Source organism: Enoplosus armatus, chromosome 8, assembly GCF_043641665.1.
Source record: "Enoplosus armatus isolate fEnoArm2 chromosome 8, fEnoArm2.hap1, whole genome shotgun sequence".
Classification (NCBI taxonomy): domain Eukaryota; kingdom Metazoa; phylum Chordata; class Actinopteri; order Centrarchiformes; family Enoplosidae; genus Enoplosus; species Enoplosus armatus.
Window position 1 is genome coordinate 7,534,375 of NC_092187.1, and position 18,557 is coordinate 7,552,931.

General features: G+C 40.2%; 1 protein-coding gene across 2 annotated transcripts in view; it reads left to right on the forward strand.

Moving 5' to 3' along the window:
• The first annotated feature begins 1,719 nt into the window (after positions 1–1,719).
• sema3h (sema domain, immunoglobulin domain (Ig), short basic domain, secreted, (semaphorin) 3H) overlaps positions 1,720–18,557 on the forward strand; it is a 48,991-nt gene continuing 32,153 nt past the window's right edge. Inside the window, exons 1-2 of one of the 2 annotated variants that reach the window (XM_070909961.1) lie at positions 1,720–1,727; positions 3,322–3,425. In XM_070909961.1, the coding sequence (XP_070766062.1) occupies positions 1,720–1,727; positions 3,322–3,425 (112 nt within the window). Of the gene's footprint in view, positions 1,728–3,135; positions 3,426–18,557 lie in introns of those variants that run through there. The other variant, XM_070909960.1, reaches the window with a different exon arrangement.

Genomic DNA, 18,557 nt, shown 5'->3' on the forward strand with positions numbered 1-18,557 from the left:
GTTGCTAAGTAACATTACGCTTAAACACCCATTTACCATCTTAGCTAACAGTCTCACAGAGGCTACCACCTACCCCAATAATGACTATTTCATATGTTCTTTTAAAAAAAATATTTTATGTATGTGCTGTAAACTGGCACTTTGCCAGTTAGCTCTTTATTAAACAGGATAAAAATGTTATAGAAGAAATACAACTTTCTGTTTTTCCATTGCTATCTGTAAAAGGAGACAACAAGTTGCTGTCACTCTCAGCTCTGATAAAACAAGTTTAGTGTATTTTGAAACCCATAGTATTATATTTTAAACCTCATGTAACTTAACAAACACAGCAAGATGGCAATGAGTGCTCATTAACTGATGCATTCTCACTCAACCCATGAAACACAGGGAATGTGCATGATTTAATGTGTGTGTGTGTGTGACAGAGAGACCAGTAATGATCTCAGCAGCCAGTGCTCCCTAATTGACTAATTGACGTCACTTGTCAAAGAGAAATCAGGCCTTTTGTTCGGGCTAGCAGGGAGGTCATTAGTTGCAATTAACAGCTGACTGATTGGGTAAGATTGGTGAACAGCTTCTAATTATCCCGTCTTAATAACACAAGAGTTTAGCAGGACTTAGAAAGTCAGTTCTATGGCGAGAGCTTAAAGTGACATGATTTCGAGACTGCTTGAATGCCTGTCTTTTTCCATCTTTTCTCCTCAGGGATGTGATGCACACAGCAACTTCATCATCGTGAGCCTCTTCTGTTTTGGTGGCCATATATCCAACTGCTCCAAGAAGAATCTCTTAACCTCTGTGGTAGTACCTTTGAGTGGCTGTTGAACATTTCTGTTTGGCTCTGTAGCATAGGACATTGCTGACAGGTCAAATGCAAGCCAGTGGTGACTCATTGGCTCACATGTTTAAATGATGACTGCAGTGTCCACTGTTTCCTGCTTTGCTCTTGCAGAAATATTATTGCAAAATATCAAACTTTTAACCTTTACAGTCACTTTTTCCTAATTAGCAGAATCTCAACAGGAACTTTTGTAGTTCTTTCTTTATATTTCCTGAACATTTCTAGTTGCCCCTACACTGTATTTTCTGGATCCTTGGTGAGAAAGGGCAGCACATCCTCCATTTTGTAATACACACTTCAAACTTTAACATTTGCAGTTTTAAATACACAGTATCTGGTAGGTATTTCTGGGGGAAATTGTCTGTTGCACACAATTGATGTATTTTATGTTACCAGTTTGTCTAAAATACCTACAAGAACTGGCCTGGATGGTTAGTAGGCTATTGGCAGTGATAACAGTAACAAAGAAAAGAGTGCCATCTATAGGAAATTCATCAACAGAAAATCAATGATCAAACACACAGTACGATCTCCACTGTTTGATTGATAGGTGATCCTGGGATCAGGATTAGGGCCACAATAGAAACACCACAGCAATACTACTATGATAATAATAATATAATGGTAATAATAATGATGGACATCTTGTTCATGAAATTGAGCAAAGACATGTTGTCTTTTGGGGATTTTACTGCAGAACAGCACTTTGCCCAATGATATCAGCAACAGAAACATTTAATGTTAATTATTAAAACATGAAGCTTCAGAAGCATCTTGCTCGAGGTCACTCCAGTGCCAATCACTGGAGAAGGGTTAGTCAGTCTGTATAACCACAAGGTGACTTCTTCCTCTTCTTCTGTTGAATAATTACTTCATTAATGAGCGGGTTTGACCATATTAACCCTCATCCAATTAAAAGCTGTGTGATGTTGTGTAAACACCAGGTTACAGGACATCTAATCATGTAATTAAACTGCTGGGTCATATTTTAAAAAATATATCTGTACTAATTATACAATAGCAAACAAGTGTGGGGAGTAAATCCTTTACGAATCAGAAATCCTTGGAGGGAGTATATGCTTGTTCGTTTGCACACAACCTAAATTCATTATTTATCCCAGAGAATGAATAAATTGTCTCCGCTAGCCTGTGATTGAACTTGAGCTGCCGTACCCTGGTGAAGCGCCATCTAATGAAAATAACCTAGTGCAAGAAAGAAGGCACATGCTTTAATGATTGCATTTGGGTTGGGAGTGGAATTGAAGAAAATAATGAGTAAGAGGAAAGAGACTAAGGAGGAGACTTTGGTACCAAGAAATAGAAAGGGAACGTTTGTTTTACAATTGATTTTAAGATCTTGCTCATTACTTTTAAGGCACTTCATGGCTTTGCCACAGGCTTTATCTCCTTAGTCTCTTTACTCTTATCATCCTGCACATAATCTGAGGTCCAGAGGCAGGAGCCTGTTGGCTTTTCCCATATCAAGACTTCTGGCTAATTAGCAAATACTGCTAATACTAATACGTGTGCAAGTGTGTATGTAGGTATGCATGTAGAGATTACTTTTCTCATTGTTGCTTTTTTGATCCTTGTTTGTAATTGCAGTTTTTCTTGGTATTTTATTAGTTACCTTTCTCTCATTTTTATTCGTACTACTTGATCTAAATGTTTACTATTCACTTAGTTTGTCTTATTGTTTCATTGTTTGTGGGCCTTTTGTAAAGTAATCACTGGTTTTGATAAGTGTTAATCATTATAAAGAAGGAAAGATAGGAGGAAGGAAAAACAGTAAGAGAGAGTAAGTGCAAAAGGGAAAAGAGGGAAAGATAATTGAGAATTGAGAGACTGAGAAAAATGAGAATGCAAATGAAAGCTGATTTGTCTCTCTCATTTCCCCTTTAACTAGGTTTTCCAGGAGCAGTGAATGGGCGTGCGTGCCTGCATTTATTTCGCGTGTGTGCAGGGTGGCCACAATGATCTGGGATCTGGCTCCCTCCGCCTCCCAGAGAGAGAGAGAGAGAGAGAGAGAGAGAGAGAGAGCAGTCACATGCAGAGAGGAGCAGGGACGAGAGACAGAACAGAAGAGAGTTGTCAAGCTGCGAGGAGGACAGCAGAGAGATGACTTTTTTTCTTGGAATACATTTCCCCTCCATCTCTGAAGCCCGCAACACACTCAAAAAATTATAAACACAAAAACACACAGATCTTTAAGCGTGTGTGAGTGCTGCTGTTGCCCTGGGAATTATTTTCAGGATCTGGACTTGCTCAAGCCGGACTCACGTGGGAGTGTGCGCATTCAGCATCTTTGTGACTTGGACTCAAATTGGATTCAAATTGTGTTTTTAACAGTGCAACACTTTGGACTAAGAGTGTGTATCCCTTCACCTGAATGCACTGAGATTTTGACTGAAACTGTGTTAGCACTTGTTAGTCGCCTGAATTCAGCAGATTTGAACTTGGACTCAGTGTGTGATAAGAAGGAGGATGTGTTGGCCAGTGACAACGGTCCTGCTTGCCCACCTTGGGGCCACCTTAACGGGGGCATGGAGAGCATCTCAACCAAGACTGCAGTTCACACACTCCGGTAAGAGTTAATATTTCCTTTCTTTTCTTTTCTTCTTTTGTTTTTTTTGTCAAGTCTCTCTTCACGCTTACTGTCTAATACATCTGTCACACACATGCAGGTGACGGGAATCACGCACAGGTCTTCGTTTTTTCACTTTTCTTACTTATCTCTTCTGTTGATGCCCACACACTGTCATGCGATATGTGGAGCACAAATTATACCTTTGCCTACCTGTCTCCATCTACCTTTCTTTCCCATACTGCCTCACGTCCTTCATCTCTGTAATCACCTGTATTGAATTAATCTTCCTCCAGTAGTCAAGTTTCGCCGCCTACCTCACTTTCTCCTCTCACTGCTAGTTCTGTTCAGAAGTGGCATCGTTTAAGTGCTCATTTTTTCTCTCCAACACAGTCACAATGTCAGACATTCAGCATTTAAAATGGTTACAGCATACTGCAGTAAGGGCAGCTGTCCAGGATATAAGAAATCCAATGTTATTTCAAATTGGGTTTCATTTTCATAGTTTCGTCCATCATTTCTTTCAGTTACGATAACATTGTACTAACCAAATTAATCACTGAGAAAACTGAGCGAACAAAACTACAGAAAGTAGCGTAGATCAAAGTTGAACCGGAAAGTCAGTCTATAATCTGTTGTGGACAGTTTAGATAATAATTGTATCGTTCACCTTAGTTTTCTCTTCCAAATACGTTTGAGTACAGCGAGTACAATGTTACTATTACTGATAGGAATTATTATGGACGAAACTATGAAAATAAGTTGTGAAAAAACTTGAATCATCCTTGAAGACCTTTACTTACAGCTTCTTTGGCAGATACAAAGCATAATGATAGCAACAAGAAAGTAGATAGGAGGCCATTTTATTACCTTGTATTTCCTGTAGAAAAATCTTTCACCGACATCTTTCAAACAATTTGGCAATTAAGCTTCACACCAAAGACATCCTCCCTGTCCTAAACTGACTTCCTGACAGCACAAACACTCTCTCAGGATTGTGAAGTGTCTATGTCTGTAAAAATAATTATCTGATGGCAGAAATCCCAGATCCAGATCACCACCAAATTAATTATTTCTTGGCCCTGGGCCGATCTGTCCACCACAGTGAAATCCATGCAGAGGTTGCTGGAAAAAAACCTGCAGACAGACACAACACAACCTCCTTAAAAAGGGGAAAGAAAGCCAAAACTTCTTTCAAGTAAAATATGAAATTCCAGCTAGATATTTGGCATATGCTGTGGTGGAGAACTGATTTGTATGCAGGTGTATGTCACCCTCTTTTTCTTCACTCCTACTTGCTAATTGCAGCACATTGCTTAAACACATGTTGTTGAATCAGCATGCCAGTGATGAACAGGAGCACAGTCTCTCCCGTTAGCAGGTTTATGCATGGTTGAATTGGAGTCGACGGGTCCTCTTAAAGGGTGAGGCGGCGCTGCACAAACTTCTAATAGTTCCGTTTGTTGTAACCTTGTGGGAGCAGCTGTGGGATGGGGGTTTGTCTCATTGAAGAATAGAAGAAAGATTTGATGGACACTGTATTTGAAGCTCTCTGCAATGTCCTGAAGCAGTAAGCTCCATCAGTCTTCTCCTCCAAATAGGGCAGGCTTTAAGACTTGGGTGTCCTTGGGTGTTTTGTTGTTTGGGTATGACAAACATGACAGTCAAAAGTAATGAAAAAGCAAAGATGTAAATCTTCTAATTAACAGAGGATTTGAGATTCAATCTTTTGTCCAGTCATATTTACAGTGAATCGCCCTCAAATTAAAAGCTTTTTTGAGGCATCCAGGCCTTTAGTTACGGTGAGATAAACTCATCTCCCTTTAATCATGTTTCCCAGAGACACCATAGAGTAAGAAACCAACTGATTACACGTTCTTACATAAGCCTAAACACAAAGGATCTGTGAAGTAGATGTGATGAGGCTGAAGTCAGTCAATCGTGACCTAGAAAGTACAGGGAAAGGGAGAGGCGAAACCTTGTTGGAGTCTCCCAGGTGGGAATTTAGCTCTAATGAAATCTGACTGTGAAAATGTGAAGAGCTGAAGTAGCTGTGTGTGTGTGTGTCTGTGTGTGTGTGTGTGTGTGTGTGTCTATGTCTTTGTGAGCACACATGAACTGTGTGCCTGTATGTCCTTGACTATGTACGTGTTTCAATGGATGTGCTTGAATGTGTGTATGGAGCAGGCTATATGAAAGCGTGTGTGTGTGTTAGTGCGTGTAATTTTAAGTCATTTTGAAGATATGAGCTTTTGTGTTTTTAAATAGAGCTGTTTCAGTTCCAGGATCTCTGCCCACCTCAGTCTTTGTTGTGTGTTCTGGTGACACGAATCCTCATGTCTTTGAACAATAGAGGGTTGTGTGTTTTTATATCTACACTGGCCAATATGCTCATCTTTAGAAAGAGAACACAACCAAATGTGTGATATGATGTGTGTAGGGATCGTGCCTGTGTGTGTGATTGTGTGTGTGTGTGTGTGTTTGTGTACGCTCTTTTTCTCTCTCTGTGGGAGCCCCATGCTGTGGTCATTTCCCTTCTCATCATCACGGACCATTTTCTTTGACTGAAGGAGCAGATTTCAGCTCCACTTAAACACTTCAACTCGTAGGTTGTTTGGCAGTTCAGAGACACTGTGCATTTAGATTTTCCTTCATCTGTTGAGCTCATAGCTGACAACTAATTGAAAAACCGGTAGAGTGAGTCTGACGTTTACGTTAAGTATTTCATCCCGTGTTTGAAGAAAATTGGCTTTGATAAGGAACTGCGAAGCAGAAACCCAACTCATCCCAGTGATTTAACTGCAAAATGATGATAGAGTAAAGAAAAACAGACAACAATGTGATAACAGCTACAGAAGATAAAAAAAGAAACAAAACATTATGAGAATCTACGAACCAAATTATATGGAACATGTGCAGTTTGAGATCAGTAATTCAATAAACCTGTTAATATATGATATAATATACAACATGACAAGCAAGTATAAGCAAGCAAATGATAAGAAATAAATAATCTGAAGAAAAACTAAATATGAAATTACTGGTTAATTTTATAAACACATCAATTTAGTAAACAAGGGTGTTAATCTGAGTCAAAACTGTAATAGTGCCGTTTCACTGTCATGCTAGCAAACAATCTGTCAAAGAGTGTGACCATGTTTTAATGCATGATATTGGATGCAAACCGTGGACTGCACACTGCAAACTAAAACCCTCATAATTTAAATGATTTTAATTTCCTCTACTGGCTGAGAAACTGCTCCAACCACTGCCTTCGAAACATGTTCAAAACCACACTGAAGAAACTCTGAAATCCATCAAGCTGAAAATTAGGCTTTTTTGACATAGAAAGGTTTCACCTGCCAGCAACAGAGAACAGTTTTATTCAAACATAGCAGTTGAAGCAGGGAGGTACTCATCAGACTGAAGCCGTGGCCCTCACTGAGTCTAACAGGGCTATGTGGTGCATATATACTCACTCAGTAAGATGTCAGTGAGCATACTTAATTCACTTTTTTATAAAGAGAGGAAAGGTGGGAGGCAGAGAGGGGATGACATGCAGCAAAGGGCTTTGGGTATTTGTAATTGATTGTGTTAATGTCCCAATGCATACAAAATGTGCAACAGAAATGGAGGAGCTGCTCACAGCTAGAAAAATTGATGGAGGGGAAAAATTGTGTTAAATCTTTAGGAAAACATTTTCTTTTTCTTCAAAAGATAATTTCACCAATTTTTCATGTCAAAGTCAATTTAATAGTCATGGGGAGTTCTTTTCAGCCTTTGAAAACACTTGTATAATGTCTTTTTTGGCTCCAGAGGAGCTTTGTAAAGAAAATTACTCAAATGACATCAATTGTCAGTTTATTGTTGCAGACTACAACATTTTAGCAGAAAGCCTCTGTTGCAAACTGGTTGGAGTACCTCTTTAAAGTTTCCCTGTCGAGTTTCAGACTTCTAGTGACAGTATGGAGCTGTTTTTCAATGATTGGCTTGTGCACGTGCAAGAGGACACACACGCACATTGCATGTGCATGCAGGTAATGTGATACACAGTCCTACCAATGATGTCACACTATTCCACGGAAAAACAGGTGGCGGTAATACGCCAAGATATGTTGCAATGTGCCCGCAAAGGCAGGGAAGAAGAAGACTTCAAGGTGGTAAACATGGATGTAAACAATAATGGATTTAAAAGACAAAGAAATCACCTTTGCAAATATTTTATCAGGAAGGATATGCACTCGACACATTTGTTAGACCTCATGGAGACACACAATGCTTTTTGGTGAGTAACATTGAATGTAAACATAACTGTTAACAAGAAAACTCCCCCTTTAAGTACCCAAAGGCCAACCAGCTGCCAGTAAAACACTGTTAACATTTTTCAAATTTTTGAAAAATTTCAATCTGGTCTCCACTCTCTGCTCCACAGACTGCTATGGTCAAGGTCACAAATGACTTACTGCTTGCTGCCGACACAGGCTTGTCAATTTGAATGCTGCTCGTCCTCAGCTCAGCCTTCGACACAGTGGACCACAATGTCTTAATCAACTGTCTGAAAAAACTGTGTTGGCATCAGCGACTTGTATACCTACACTATTCTGGGTCCCCTCTTATTTACCATATACATGAGACCCCTGGGACAAATTATGTGTAGACATACTGTTGACTTTCATTGCTACGCAGATGACACGCAACTGTATGTCCCTTTAAAGACTGATACCACATGTATCCTGTTTTATGTCTTGCCTCGCTGTCCAATGTCCTGCATTTAAATGACTCCAAATCAGGAGTAGGTGTTACTTTGTCCATCTGAGACACTTAACCGAGATCAGGTCATTCCTTTCCTCTGCAGATTTTGAAAAGGTCATCCATGCTTTTTTATCTCCTCCAGACTTGACTGTTGCAGTGCACTGGTATCAGCAGGCAAAACATCCAAAGACCGCAACTTATACAAAACACTGCTGCCAGGCTTTTAACTCATATTAAGAGAAGCGGCCACATCACACCAATCCTTGCTGCTCTTCCCTGGTTGTGTGTGAGTTTGTAAAGCCTTGAATGGTCAGGCTCCTGCATATATCCGTGATCTGCTAACTCCCTGTGAGCCTGATTGCTGCTTGAGATCTTCTGGCAGGGCCCTACTAATGTTTCCAAAATCTCAACTTGTCACTAAAGGTGACAGGGCCTTTGCTCTCTGGGCCTCTCAGCTGTGGAACTGGTTTTATTCTGTGATTGTGACGACAACTATATTCTCATGTGACAGCTATGAGTTTGAAAGTAGCTGCAGGTGGAACTGTAACAGCTGTTAAAGTGGTTGTGTGTGTGTTTTTTCACACATGTAGGTATAGGAGCTTCCCATAAATGTGTTGCATGTTTACGTACTTTGTTTGTCTGTGCGTGTGTGCAAAATTGTATATATGACCTTTTTCTGTGTATGTGTGTGTATCTGCAGTCTATTGAATTTTCTTGCTTCTATATGACTGTGTTTGTTCAGGTATGCAGTACTTGTGCATGTGTTCTTTAATATGGTGAATATGTGATTAGTTCAATAGTTCTGTATGCAGTGCGCCTCTAAACATGTTTCAGCTGTAGAAACATCTTTCAAGCGCCTCAAGAGTCAGTTATAGAGAGCTTGTTTATTTTCTCCTTGTCTAGCTAATCTGCACTTAGATGAAACTATAATTTTAAGTAAAGTTCTCAACAGATGGACGACTACCTATATGTTCCAGGGTGTCTATATTAAGCCCCAGTTGTATTTGATTAGTTCTATGTTTATATATTTCTTTGTGGTGTTGAGGTTGCAAGTTAAGAAGTGAAACGTGCTTCTTGTTGCACATCTTCCTCCTTTTTCCTCCAACCTCACCTTTCTTTTCTTTCTGTGTACTAATAAAGCACAAAAGCCTTCAGAGTGATATTAAAAATCAAGAGATATTTCATTATTCATTTATTCTTTCAGATCTGTTTCTATCTAGGCCAGTGCTTTCCAGGCTCAGGGCTGGAGATGTTGCTGAGATGTGGATTTCACTGGGGCGGTTATCTGGCACAGAATCAGGCTATTCTCTATTATTAATTTTAATGGAAGCAATCCCCAATGGTGGCCCTACCATTGCTTGTCACTACTGAAATCAAACGGCAGCTGTTTGCTCAGAAAAGACTCAAGTAAGGCAGCCAGTTTCTCTGGAGGAAGACCCTATTTAGCAGGCCGTTTGCACACTAATCTGGCAAAATATTTAGACTTTAGCCTCCTCTGCTGTTAAAAGTCCAGAATATTTGGGAGACTAGGTCCTTACTACGACATGAAAAACCCCTGATTAAGGGGATTGGTGCTTGAGGGTTTTCTCCTCTCTCTGGACAGAGACAGTGAAAGGAGTAATTACTCCCTTGTTTTGGCAAGAACAGCCCCAGACAACAGTGGTCATGCTGTAAATTTACCCTTGAGAGGTTCCTGGTGTTAATATCAGAGGCTATCTTTAGCCTGAAGCCTGGTAATTAATTAAGCAAAAATCCACAAGCTTCACATTTCTTCCATTTCCCTTAAGTATTAATTTGTTCCAATCTGCTCTGCTGTCAATAATCTAGAGCTGAGTTTTCTCACCTCTGGCTCTTACTGTGTGTCAGCATTTCTTTCCTATATAACATTCAAGAAAAGTTTTCACTCCTATTACTCAGGTGCTGTGCACAAGTGGCCAGGGGGTTTAATTTTAGTGTTCTGCTCATTGTAAGTCAAACGCAATGGAAATTTAAGAGAAATGTACCCAACTGTTTTTTTATGAGCTAAGGCAAAATAAGTAGAAGTTTAAGTTATATTGGCCAGGAAAGGTTTTAGTAACTCTGAACTGGACTTGTTGGGTTGTTTCTCTTTTCCGCTTTGTGCAGACATATATTTCTCACTGCATTCCTTTCACTTTAGCTGCGTGAGGCGAAGTTAATCCACAAAGACACACTTGACTTGTTGGCCTGCTGGAAGTCAGAAGTGGACGGGATCAACAGTGCTAAGACCAACTCTAACCAGTAGGTTACCTTACTAGCTGTAGATTTGGGCAGGCTGGAGACGCAGGATGTGAGGGCGTGTAGACACGTAGCGGACAATCAGAGCTTCATTCCCAAATTAAATATAGCAAGCTGTCATTTTTTCTACAATGATCGTGAAGAAAGGGAATTTGATTGACTGACTTTAAGATAATGGAAAGTGGCAGCTAGTATAACTCCAGTCAAGCCTACATACATCTGATCTTTAGCCCTTTGTGTTAGCGATCTGACATTCCCATGGCTGTGTAAACAAGGAGAAGCCACAAGAATTTTATTCTCCCCGTTTTGTCAGTGATGGAAAGATCAGACAAGTGCCACAAAAGGTTGGAAGTCGGACTTCCTTTTCCTGTTTAAACAGGACAGATAGTGTTTTTTATCATCTGGTAGGGCTATGAAGTAGAGTTTCGTCATAAATGTGACCCTCAAAGCTGATTAAATATAAATCTGACTGTAGACATCAAGACTATCCATAACCTTGACTGGACAGCTACTTTTTTTATGGTTGTCCATTTTTAAGATCTAGAGATATTGTTATTGCCCATTTGCCAAAACAAATGTCCACCACGAAGAATACCGTATGTCTAACATGCTTTGAAGATGAGCCAAGAAGTAGAAGCCACAGACAATGTAAAGACTGCACTGCTTTTTCAGTCTGATGGGTGTGAAGAAGAACAGAATCTCTAGCAAAGTGTTGATTTAACTCTTACGTAGTTAAATTCATGCTAATGGTTTTTCTGTACTCAGTACTCAGTAGTCTGTGAGGGAACACAGTAGTGAGTCTCTCGGCCACTATAAGTCAACTTCAGAGTCATAAACCTCAAATCTCAGCCTCACCAGTATGATGAGACAGATGTGGCACTGACTCAACTAAATCTACAGCTCTGAAATCAAGTTTATCTTTATACATTTATATTATATATTACATTTAAAGCAGGATTGAAAAAAGAACACATTAATCACCAAATATCAATTGACCAGTTCTTGACCATTTTTGCCAAAGAGATTATGTTTTACACTTCTTCAGTCTTGCAATAAGATTTGGTTGACTCGTTGTTCTTGGACTGAGGAGCAATAGATTTTAACTGTACATAAAAACAAGAAAACAGTGTATATACGCAAAGAAACATTTTTCTGTGCTTGGTGGCACCCTTGTGAGACTCTATGTGTGCAAAGAAAACAATGAGTGTTCTCAGTGAACCTCATCTTAAATAAAGATGAAAAAATAAATTAGATCAAAAAGTAAACAGTGAATGGACTCTAATGTGTGTAATGCAGTAGCATGGCGACCCAGGCCGAACAGTCTGATGATGATGAATAATCATACATGCTGAGGTCGAAGGTCAAGCTGTCCACGTGGGTCTGGTCTGCTGGTGACACAGTCCAGACACAGTTTGTAATGTGTTTGGCTATAATTTTGCTGCGGTATGTGTTTTGTGTGTGTGTGGGGGCGCATATGTATGAGAAGACTTCCATGTGGAACAGTAACAAGCAATAAATAGAGATTAGTTTGTCTGTATGTGAAATTATTTTATATTTATGGTTATATGACAGAAGCCATACAACAGTGGTTCCAAACCTGGGGTTAGGACCCCCAGGATAAATTAGTCAAGTCACAAGATTATTAAAAAAAAAGTTTGATTCAAGTCAGGTGAGTGAGTAATGCCAGCATCACAGTACAGATATCTACCTGATGATGGTCCCATCTGAAGGCTTGGGATGTCTGGAACAAAATAACAAATTGTTGTTGTATCCCATGAACTGTGTCATAGTGGTAGACAACTAATTATGCATATGCAATGGAAAGACATATTAGAGTTTCGGACACCATGATTATTCCACGTGTATTCTGACATGTCACGGCAGGAAGTTCAGGCACAGGAACACCTGATTTGATAGTCAGACACACATCTCGACAGACATAAATGTAGCATGGTGAAAGTGAAGAAATTGAGATTTTATAACTCTTGCGTGGATGCATAGCGACATGTGTGTTAGAAATGACTCTGTGCATGTCTTCACATGAGTGCCCATCTGTATGCCTATAGGCTTCGTTCCCAGGCTTCTGCAGGCCCCCCTGCTGTAATTGCACCAGTAATTGGTGAAGTGATAACCCCATTTCCACAGGAAATGTGCCCGGTTTCCTCGCCCCCGCCAACATCGTCCCCCTCTGGTGGCGCAGCCAACAAAGTCCTCCCCCTGGGAACGTTGAACCAGACAGCTAAAGTTCCCTGGGGCTTGGTGAGTAGACGAACAGATGGACAAAGACGAACACCCAAACAGACAAAAACAAAACTACACATGTGTCCCTTAAAAACACACTCACATGGGTAATGCTGTAGGCTGAGAGAAAATAATTGGATAGATGAATGATGTAGCTTGTGTGTGTATGCAGCAAGTGGTGTGTCACACTAGATGTAGAAACAGGAATAACTCACTGTAAATCACCAGGAAAATAACAAAGTTGGACGCCCATGAGTGAGATAATGATCGAAAGAGAGACTTGTTTCTTTCATCATCTTTTTTCTTTCATTTGTGTCTTATAAGTCACTTATATATGTTTTCACTGTGCCAGTGCAAGGCTATTCTGATATTTTACTTGATATGTATTTTACTTGATATATGTCCTGCACTCAGTTGAGAAAGTTTCCTCCCTAAAACTTGTTTCTGCTCATAAACTGTGGAATAACCCTGTACTGCCTTCTTGCTTATCAAATTAGCAAACATCCTACCTGTCCGGCATTGTCATCTCAGCCCTGATGTGTTTTTGCGATGCCAGCATGGAAAAGCAGTGCTGACGTTCACTGTATGCTTAATGGATATTTAGCAGAGTTGTTCCTCCTCACTACTTTCCTCTGTTGTATCCATAGACTGTATATAAAGATGGATGACATGACAGCTTCCCAAAAGTGAAGCCAAAACATGTCGATCGCCCTCTAGTGGCTGGCTGCAGTATAGGTCATAAGCCCCGCCTCCCCCATGTTAGCGGATGGGACATGGGCCAAACTAGAAAAGTACACATCGAATACATTTTTCCCAAAGATGGTTTATGTCATTTTAGATAGTTCTTATCACGCTGATTAGTTTGGTATTAATTCGTTATTTGATGCTATAAAAACGGGGTGAAACATCATGATTGCCAGCTGAGATTGACTGTGGTGTGCTCGCGATTAGGTCTGGCAATATTGGATATTTGTAGAATCCCACAGCAAATAACCATGTTTTGAGAATCTCTGGCTCTATCTCTTTTACCTCTATGGTTACTTGCATTAAACTGTTGACACGAACTACTGTACATTTGAGTCGTCTTGACAAACAATTTTAGCAGATAGAAAGTAGAAATGTTTACATTAGCTTGTGTTCAGGCCATCACTTTTACCTTCACTTTCTTTTAATTAGGAAATATGTTAAACACATGTATCAAGAGGAACATACTCTTAGTTTATCAATGACTTGTCATGTCATGTAGTTGATGAAATAATGCACATAGAGCTGATCATTCATTTAAAATCTTGGTTTGCCTCATCTGGGCTTAATCGGACATAAAGACAAGCTTGCTGTGTCTTTTCCCTTTTGTACATCTTAAGTTTCCATGTGAAAAAAGTTGCATATAGCAGCTTTAATATAAAATGTAATAAAGTGAACTAGGTTGTTGTTTTTGACTGCACGGCTCTAGTTTCAATTTTGGAGTAACTGCCTTTTGATTAAAAGACATTTTTACTAACTGACCAAAACAAAAAAAAACATCTCTACAGTGGCCCTGAGAGCTCAACTGCAACTTATGAAAACAAATGCAAATAGATAAAACACAAGCAAATACAGAAAACACAAGCAAATACAGAAACGCGTTGCAAGTAGCACGTGTTTCCAGAGGACACTAAAAAGTGTTGAACATGGCTCGGACGAGCTAGTGGTTGCAGTGGTTTGTGACTCATGAAGTTATTGAAGACGGGTCCGTTGTCCGTGTAGATCCGTGTTTGACAACTTGTTTTCACCCAGGTGCATTACCGTGTGTGTGCGTGTGTGTGTGTGTGTGTGTGTGGGGGGGGGGGGGGTACAATGCAGGAATTTCTTACCTGTATCACATGCCACACATTTACTCTAATCACATCGAGGTTCATCAGAGTTCCCATAACCAGCAGCCTTTAATCTAATGTTCACCATGGATAAAAATACCTAACACTAACACACATACGCACACAAATGAATGCACAAACAGTATATAAACAAAAACAAACGCTCACAGAGGCAAAGATGGACAGGCAGACGCTTGCACTAATATAAAGGAACCATTCATGCAGACATTTTCAGTGTGTGAGTCTGTGTGTGTGCATGCATGTACCAGTAGGATTATATCTTAGCGTTTCTGTTCTTTTACGTCTTAACCTCGTCCGTCTTTGATTCACAGTGACAGGAGTCAGAGTCCAATTGGCTCGGATCAGAGGTCACGACCCTCGTTGACCCCGCTGTCAACTTGATGCTGATAAGAATGGCTGCACAAAGCAGGCACATGCAAGCTTGAATATGTTTGTGCAGAATGTGCAGATTGTGCTGCTTTCATAGAACAAACAAGCTCTTTTTGCTATTGTAATTAATTTTAGATTTCTATACTCTATCTTATCTTTTATCTTTTTCTTCTATGGATCACATAACTAAATAGGGTCAATTAATTGGTATTGGCTCTCTTGAATAAAGTTTTATGGGATAACTTGACACAATAGTGGCACCCTTGTACTCAAATCAAATCAAATCAGACTTTATTTATATATTTGTGCCAAATTGCAATACAAGCTGTTCATATTTAGAATGCAATCTAAAAGCAGAAATATTCCACCCCAATCTTTCAACTGAATTTAATGTAAAATTCAGGTTTTTAGTAATGAATAAAGCAACTCCACTTGTCTTTGAGGAATCGGGACAGTAGGAGACATTACCCACCCACTCCCTATGCAGTTTCAACTGCTCTCAGTCTGTGAGGTGGCTCTCTTAGATAAATGCAATATCTATTCTGTCTCTTTAGATATGTTAGAATTTTTTCCTCTTAATTGGTGAGTTGCCCAAGAGCTGCGTGTTAATTGACCCATGATATTAGTTCTATAGATAAATGTCTCAGCAGGTTGTGTATCATAAAAATAGCCCTGGGAGTGTGTGATCAAATTCCTGGTTTGGGTTTAGAAGTGGTAAGACAATCCCCGAAACATGAAACTAAAAACCTGCAATAACAAAGCAACATTAGGTAGGTAATAACAATGGTGGCCCCGGCAACTGCTGGAATTAGGATTAACCACTCATAACAATTTGTATAGAGGAACACTTGAAATGTTAAGAGGTCAGAGATGAGAACCAAACAAGTAAAAGGGAAAGGAATTGGTCAAATATAAATGTGTTTTCTGTTTCTGAAAAGACTGCAGAGTTGAAGAACAGATTGCCTCTGGGTCGATAAAATGATCTGCCACAAACACTACTGAACATTTCGCTAACAGTTTCACTACGACTCCTCAAAGCATTCATTCAGAAGTTATTGTAGACTGTGAGGTGAATTGGTTGACCTGTCCTGACCGTGTCTGGTTAATAATGGTCGAAGATTTAATTTAGTCTTGGCAGATGTGTGTGTGTGTGTGTGTGTGTGTGTGTGTTAATATCCTGTTGAATGTTGGTAGTGACAGATAGCCAGGCTGTGGGGCACTGATGTATGTGAATGTGTGTGGTCGATGGTATGTGTGTGTGTGTGTGTGTGTGTGTGTGCCCTCCCATTAACTAAATAACTTTGATGTCTTGGAAAAGACACCATTATTCCAAACTGCCCTCTGTTTCAGCCAAAGTGTTGATGAGAGGTGTGGGCAAATCATCAATCAGTCTGTGTGTGTGAGTGTGTGTGTGAGTGTGTGTGTGTGTGTGTGTGTGTGTGTGTGTGTGTGTGTGTGTGTGTGTGGTGGGTGCAAACTACAGGGGTGCCAGGGGGAGCTTGGCTCCTCTTTAAGGTCTATTCCCAATTAACTGTTTTAGTCACTGTATTGTGTGTGGGACTGGATCCTTTGTAGGCAGCCTGGCCTATTTATGTTGGTATTTACAGTGCTCATGCATGCTCGTGTGTGTGTTGTTATAGGCTGCTTTGTCGATACGTGACCCTCTCATTTGATGTCTTAATTGTACCAAGAAATTAGTTTGCTCATCTGTATGTTATGGGTAACTTTAACCTTTATTGATGAGGACTCAATCCCTTGTAGGCAGCCTGGTGTGCTCTGTTTTTGATTTAATCCCCACATTTGTGTGCTTATAGGCTGTTTTGCTTTGACCTGTCCATGTCTTATTTGTGCCTACAAACTATAGAATATAGTCCATCACTCTGCAGAGTATACTGTGTCCTGCTTTAGTTTGTTGTATTGTATCTTACTGTGATGTTTGGTTTTGATACCCCTGTGGAGGTTTGTGTGAGACATGGGGAGTGAGTAGGCAAGGCCAAGAGACACCCCTTGACACACCACACACACCCCCTCACAAATTATGTCGGCATGGTTGCTGTTGCCAAGGCAACTGTCCCAAGAGTAAGGGTGGGGTGGGTGCAGCTGGGTGTGTGTGTGTGTGTGTGTGTGTGTGTGTGTGTGCTTGCATGGTGGAGAAAATAATGGGTTTTTTTTATGCTGAATAAGAGCCATTCATTGTTCTGAGGTCAAGATGGGGCAAAATCTTCTCAAAAAAGAAAGCAAGGCAGAGTTGTAACCAAATGTGTGTGTGGATGCTAAATCTAAACTTGTTTCAATATTGAACCAATTGCACTTACTCTTTATCTTTGCAAATGTATATGTCTGTATATGTGTGTGTGTGTGTGTGTGTGTGTGTGTGTGTGTGTGTGTGTGTGTGTTTACAAAGCCACTCTCAGTTCCCTCTTTCAGATCTGAGTGTCATCCTCTTTGCCGTAATGCTGATTTAATGTACTCCAAAGTGAGGACATGTGGTGGATTTCAGCCTGTCTGACCCAATAGGATCTTGTGACGGTAACAGATTCTAAATGTTGCTGTTTTTCCAACGGAGAGGTGGTTTCACATTCAGTCTGAGCTTTTCCCTTTATATTGAATTAAGCAAGGTCATGCCGCTCTTGTGGCACACGCACTATAATTCAGATGAGGTGCTGGATGCTTGAGTAGGCAGACCAAGGCATGAATTCCACGCGGGTTAGATTCCCTGTGAAGAGAGTGGCAGGATTGAACATAATATTCAGAAACAAGTAATAAAGTGTAGACGTCAATCACCAGTATGACTCTGATGTTAAGAGGACAGGGCACAGTCTACATGTGAAGTGCAGAAAAATACTTCAAGACAAAAAAGTAAAAAGCAGATATTAATGTTTTATAGATTATTATTCAGATTTGGACATCAAAGAGCTTTTTTTTCTTTTTTCGGGGGTTTGTTTTCAAAGGTTTGGTTATAATTCCCATTGGTTATCAGAACATTTTGCTGCCTCAGAAATGGAGAAAAGTAAGTTGAGAGCAGTGAGAAAATGAGTACCAGTCAGATGATAGAAGTATAAAGTAGTACAAGAGATGAGTTAATGTTTCTTGATATAATAATCATTGCCATTCAGATCAGAAATGGATAGTAATCCATTCCTGAACATCATAGTTTACTGATGATATTTCACTGTGGTGCGTTCAGAGTAAAGAGCATGAGGATGCCAACAGGTGACATGGACGTGAATGAGAAAAGGAGCAAATATTGATGGTTAAGTCTGAATAATGACATCACAGTGAAAAAACAGATGGACTGTGATCTATAAAGGGAACACTGCCTGCAGATCTGCGTACGCATGGTTTTATAAGTCCGATTTTTTTTGGTGCACTGTTTTATAAATGAGACCCCTGGACTGGCAGATGTAGTAAGTGGCTGATGAGGGAAGTAAGAACAGGTGAGCAGGGGAATGAGGAAGTCTGGTGCAAAGTCTGAGGGCACCTGGTGGACGGCTCGAAGATGGCAAGTCTGAGGAGCAGGAAGAAAGTACATGACCTGGCAGAAGTGAGCAGGTGCTGGAGACAGAGCCAGACAGGCAGAGGGCTGAGGATGAGAGTGTGCGACTACAGAGAGGCAAACTGTGACAGCCGACTGTCAGCA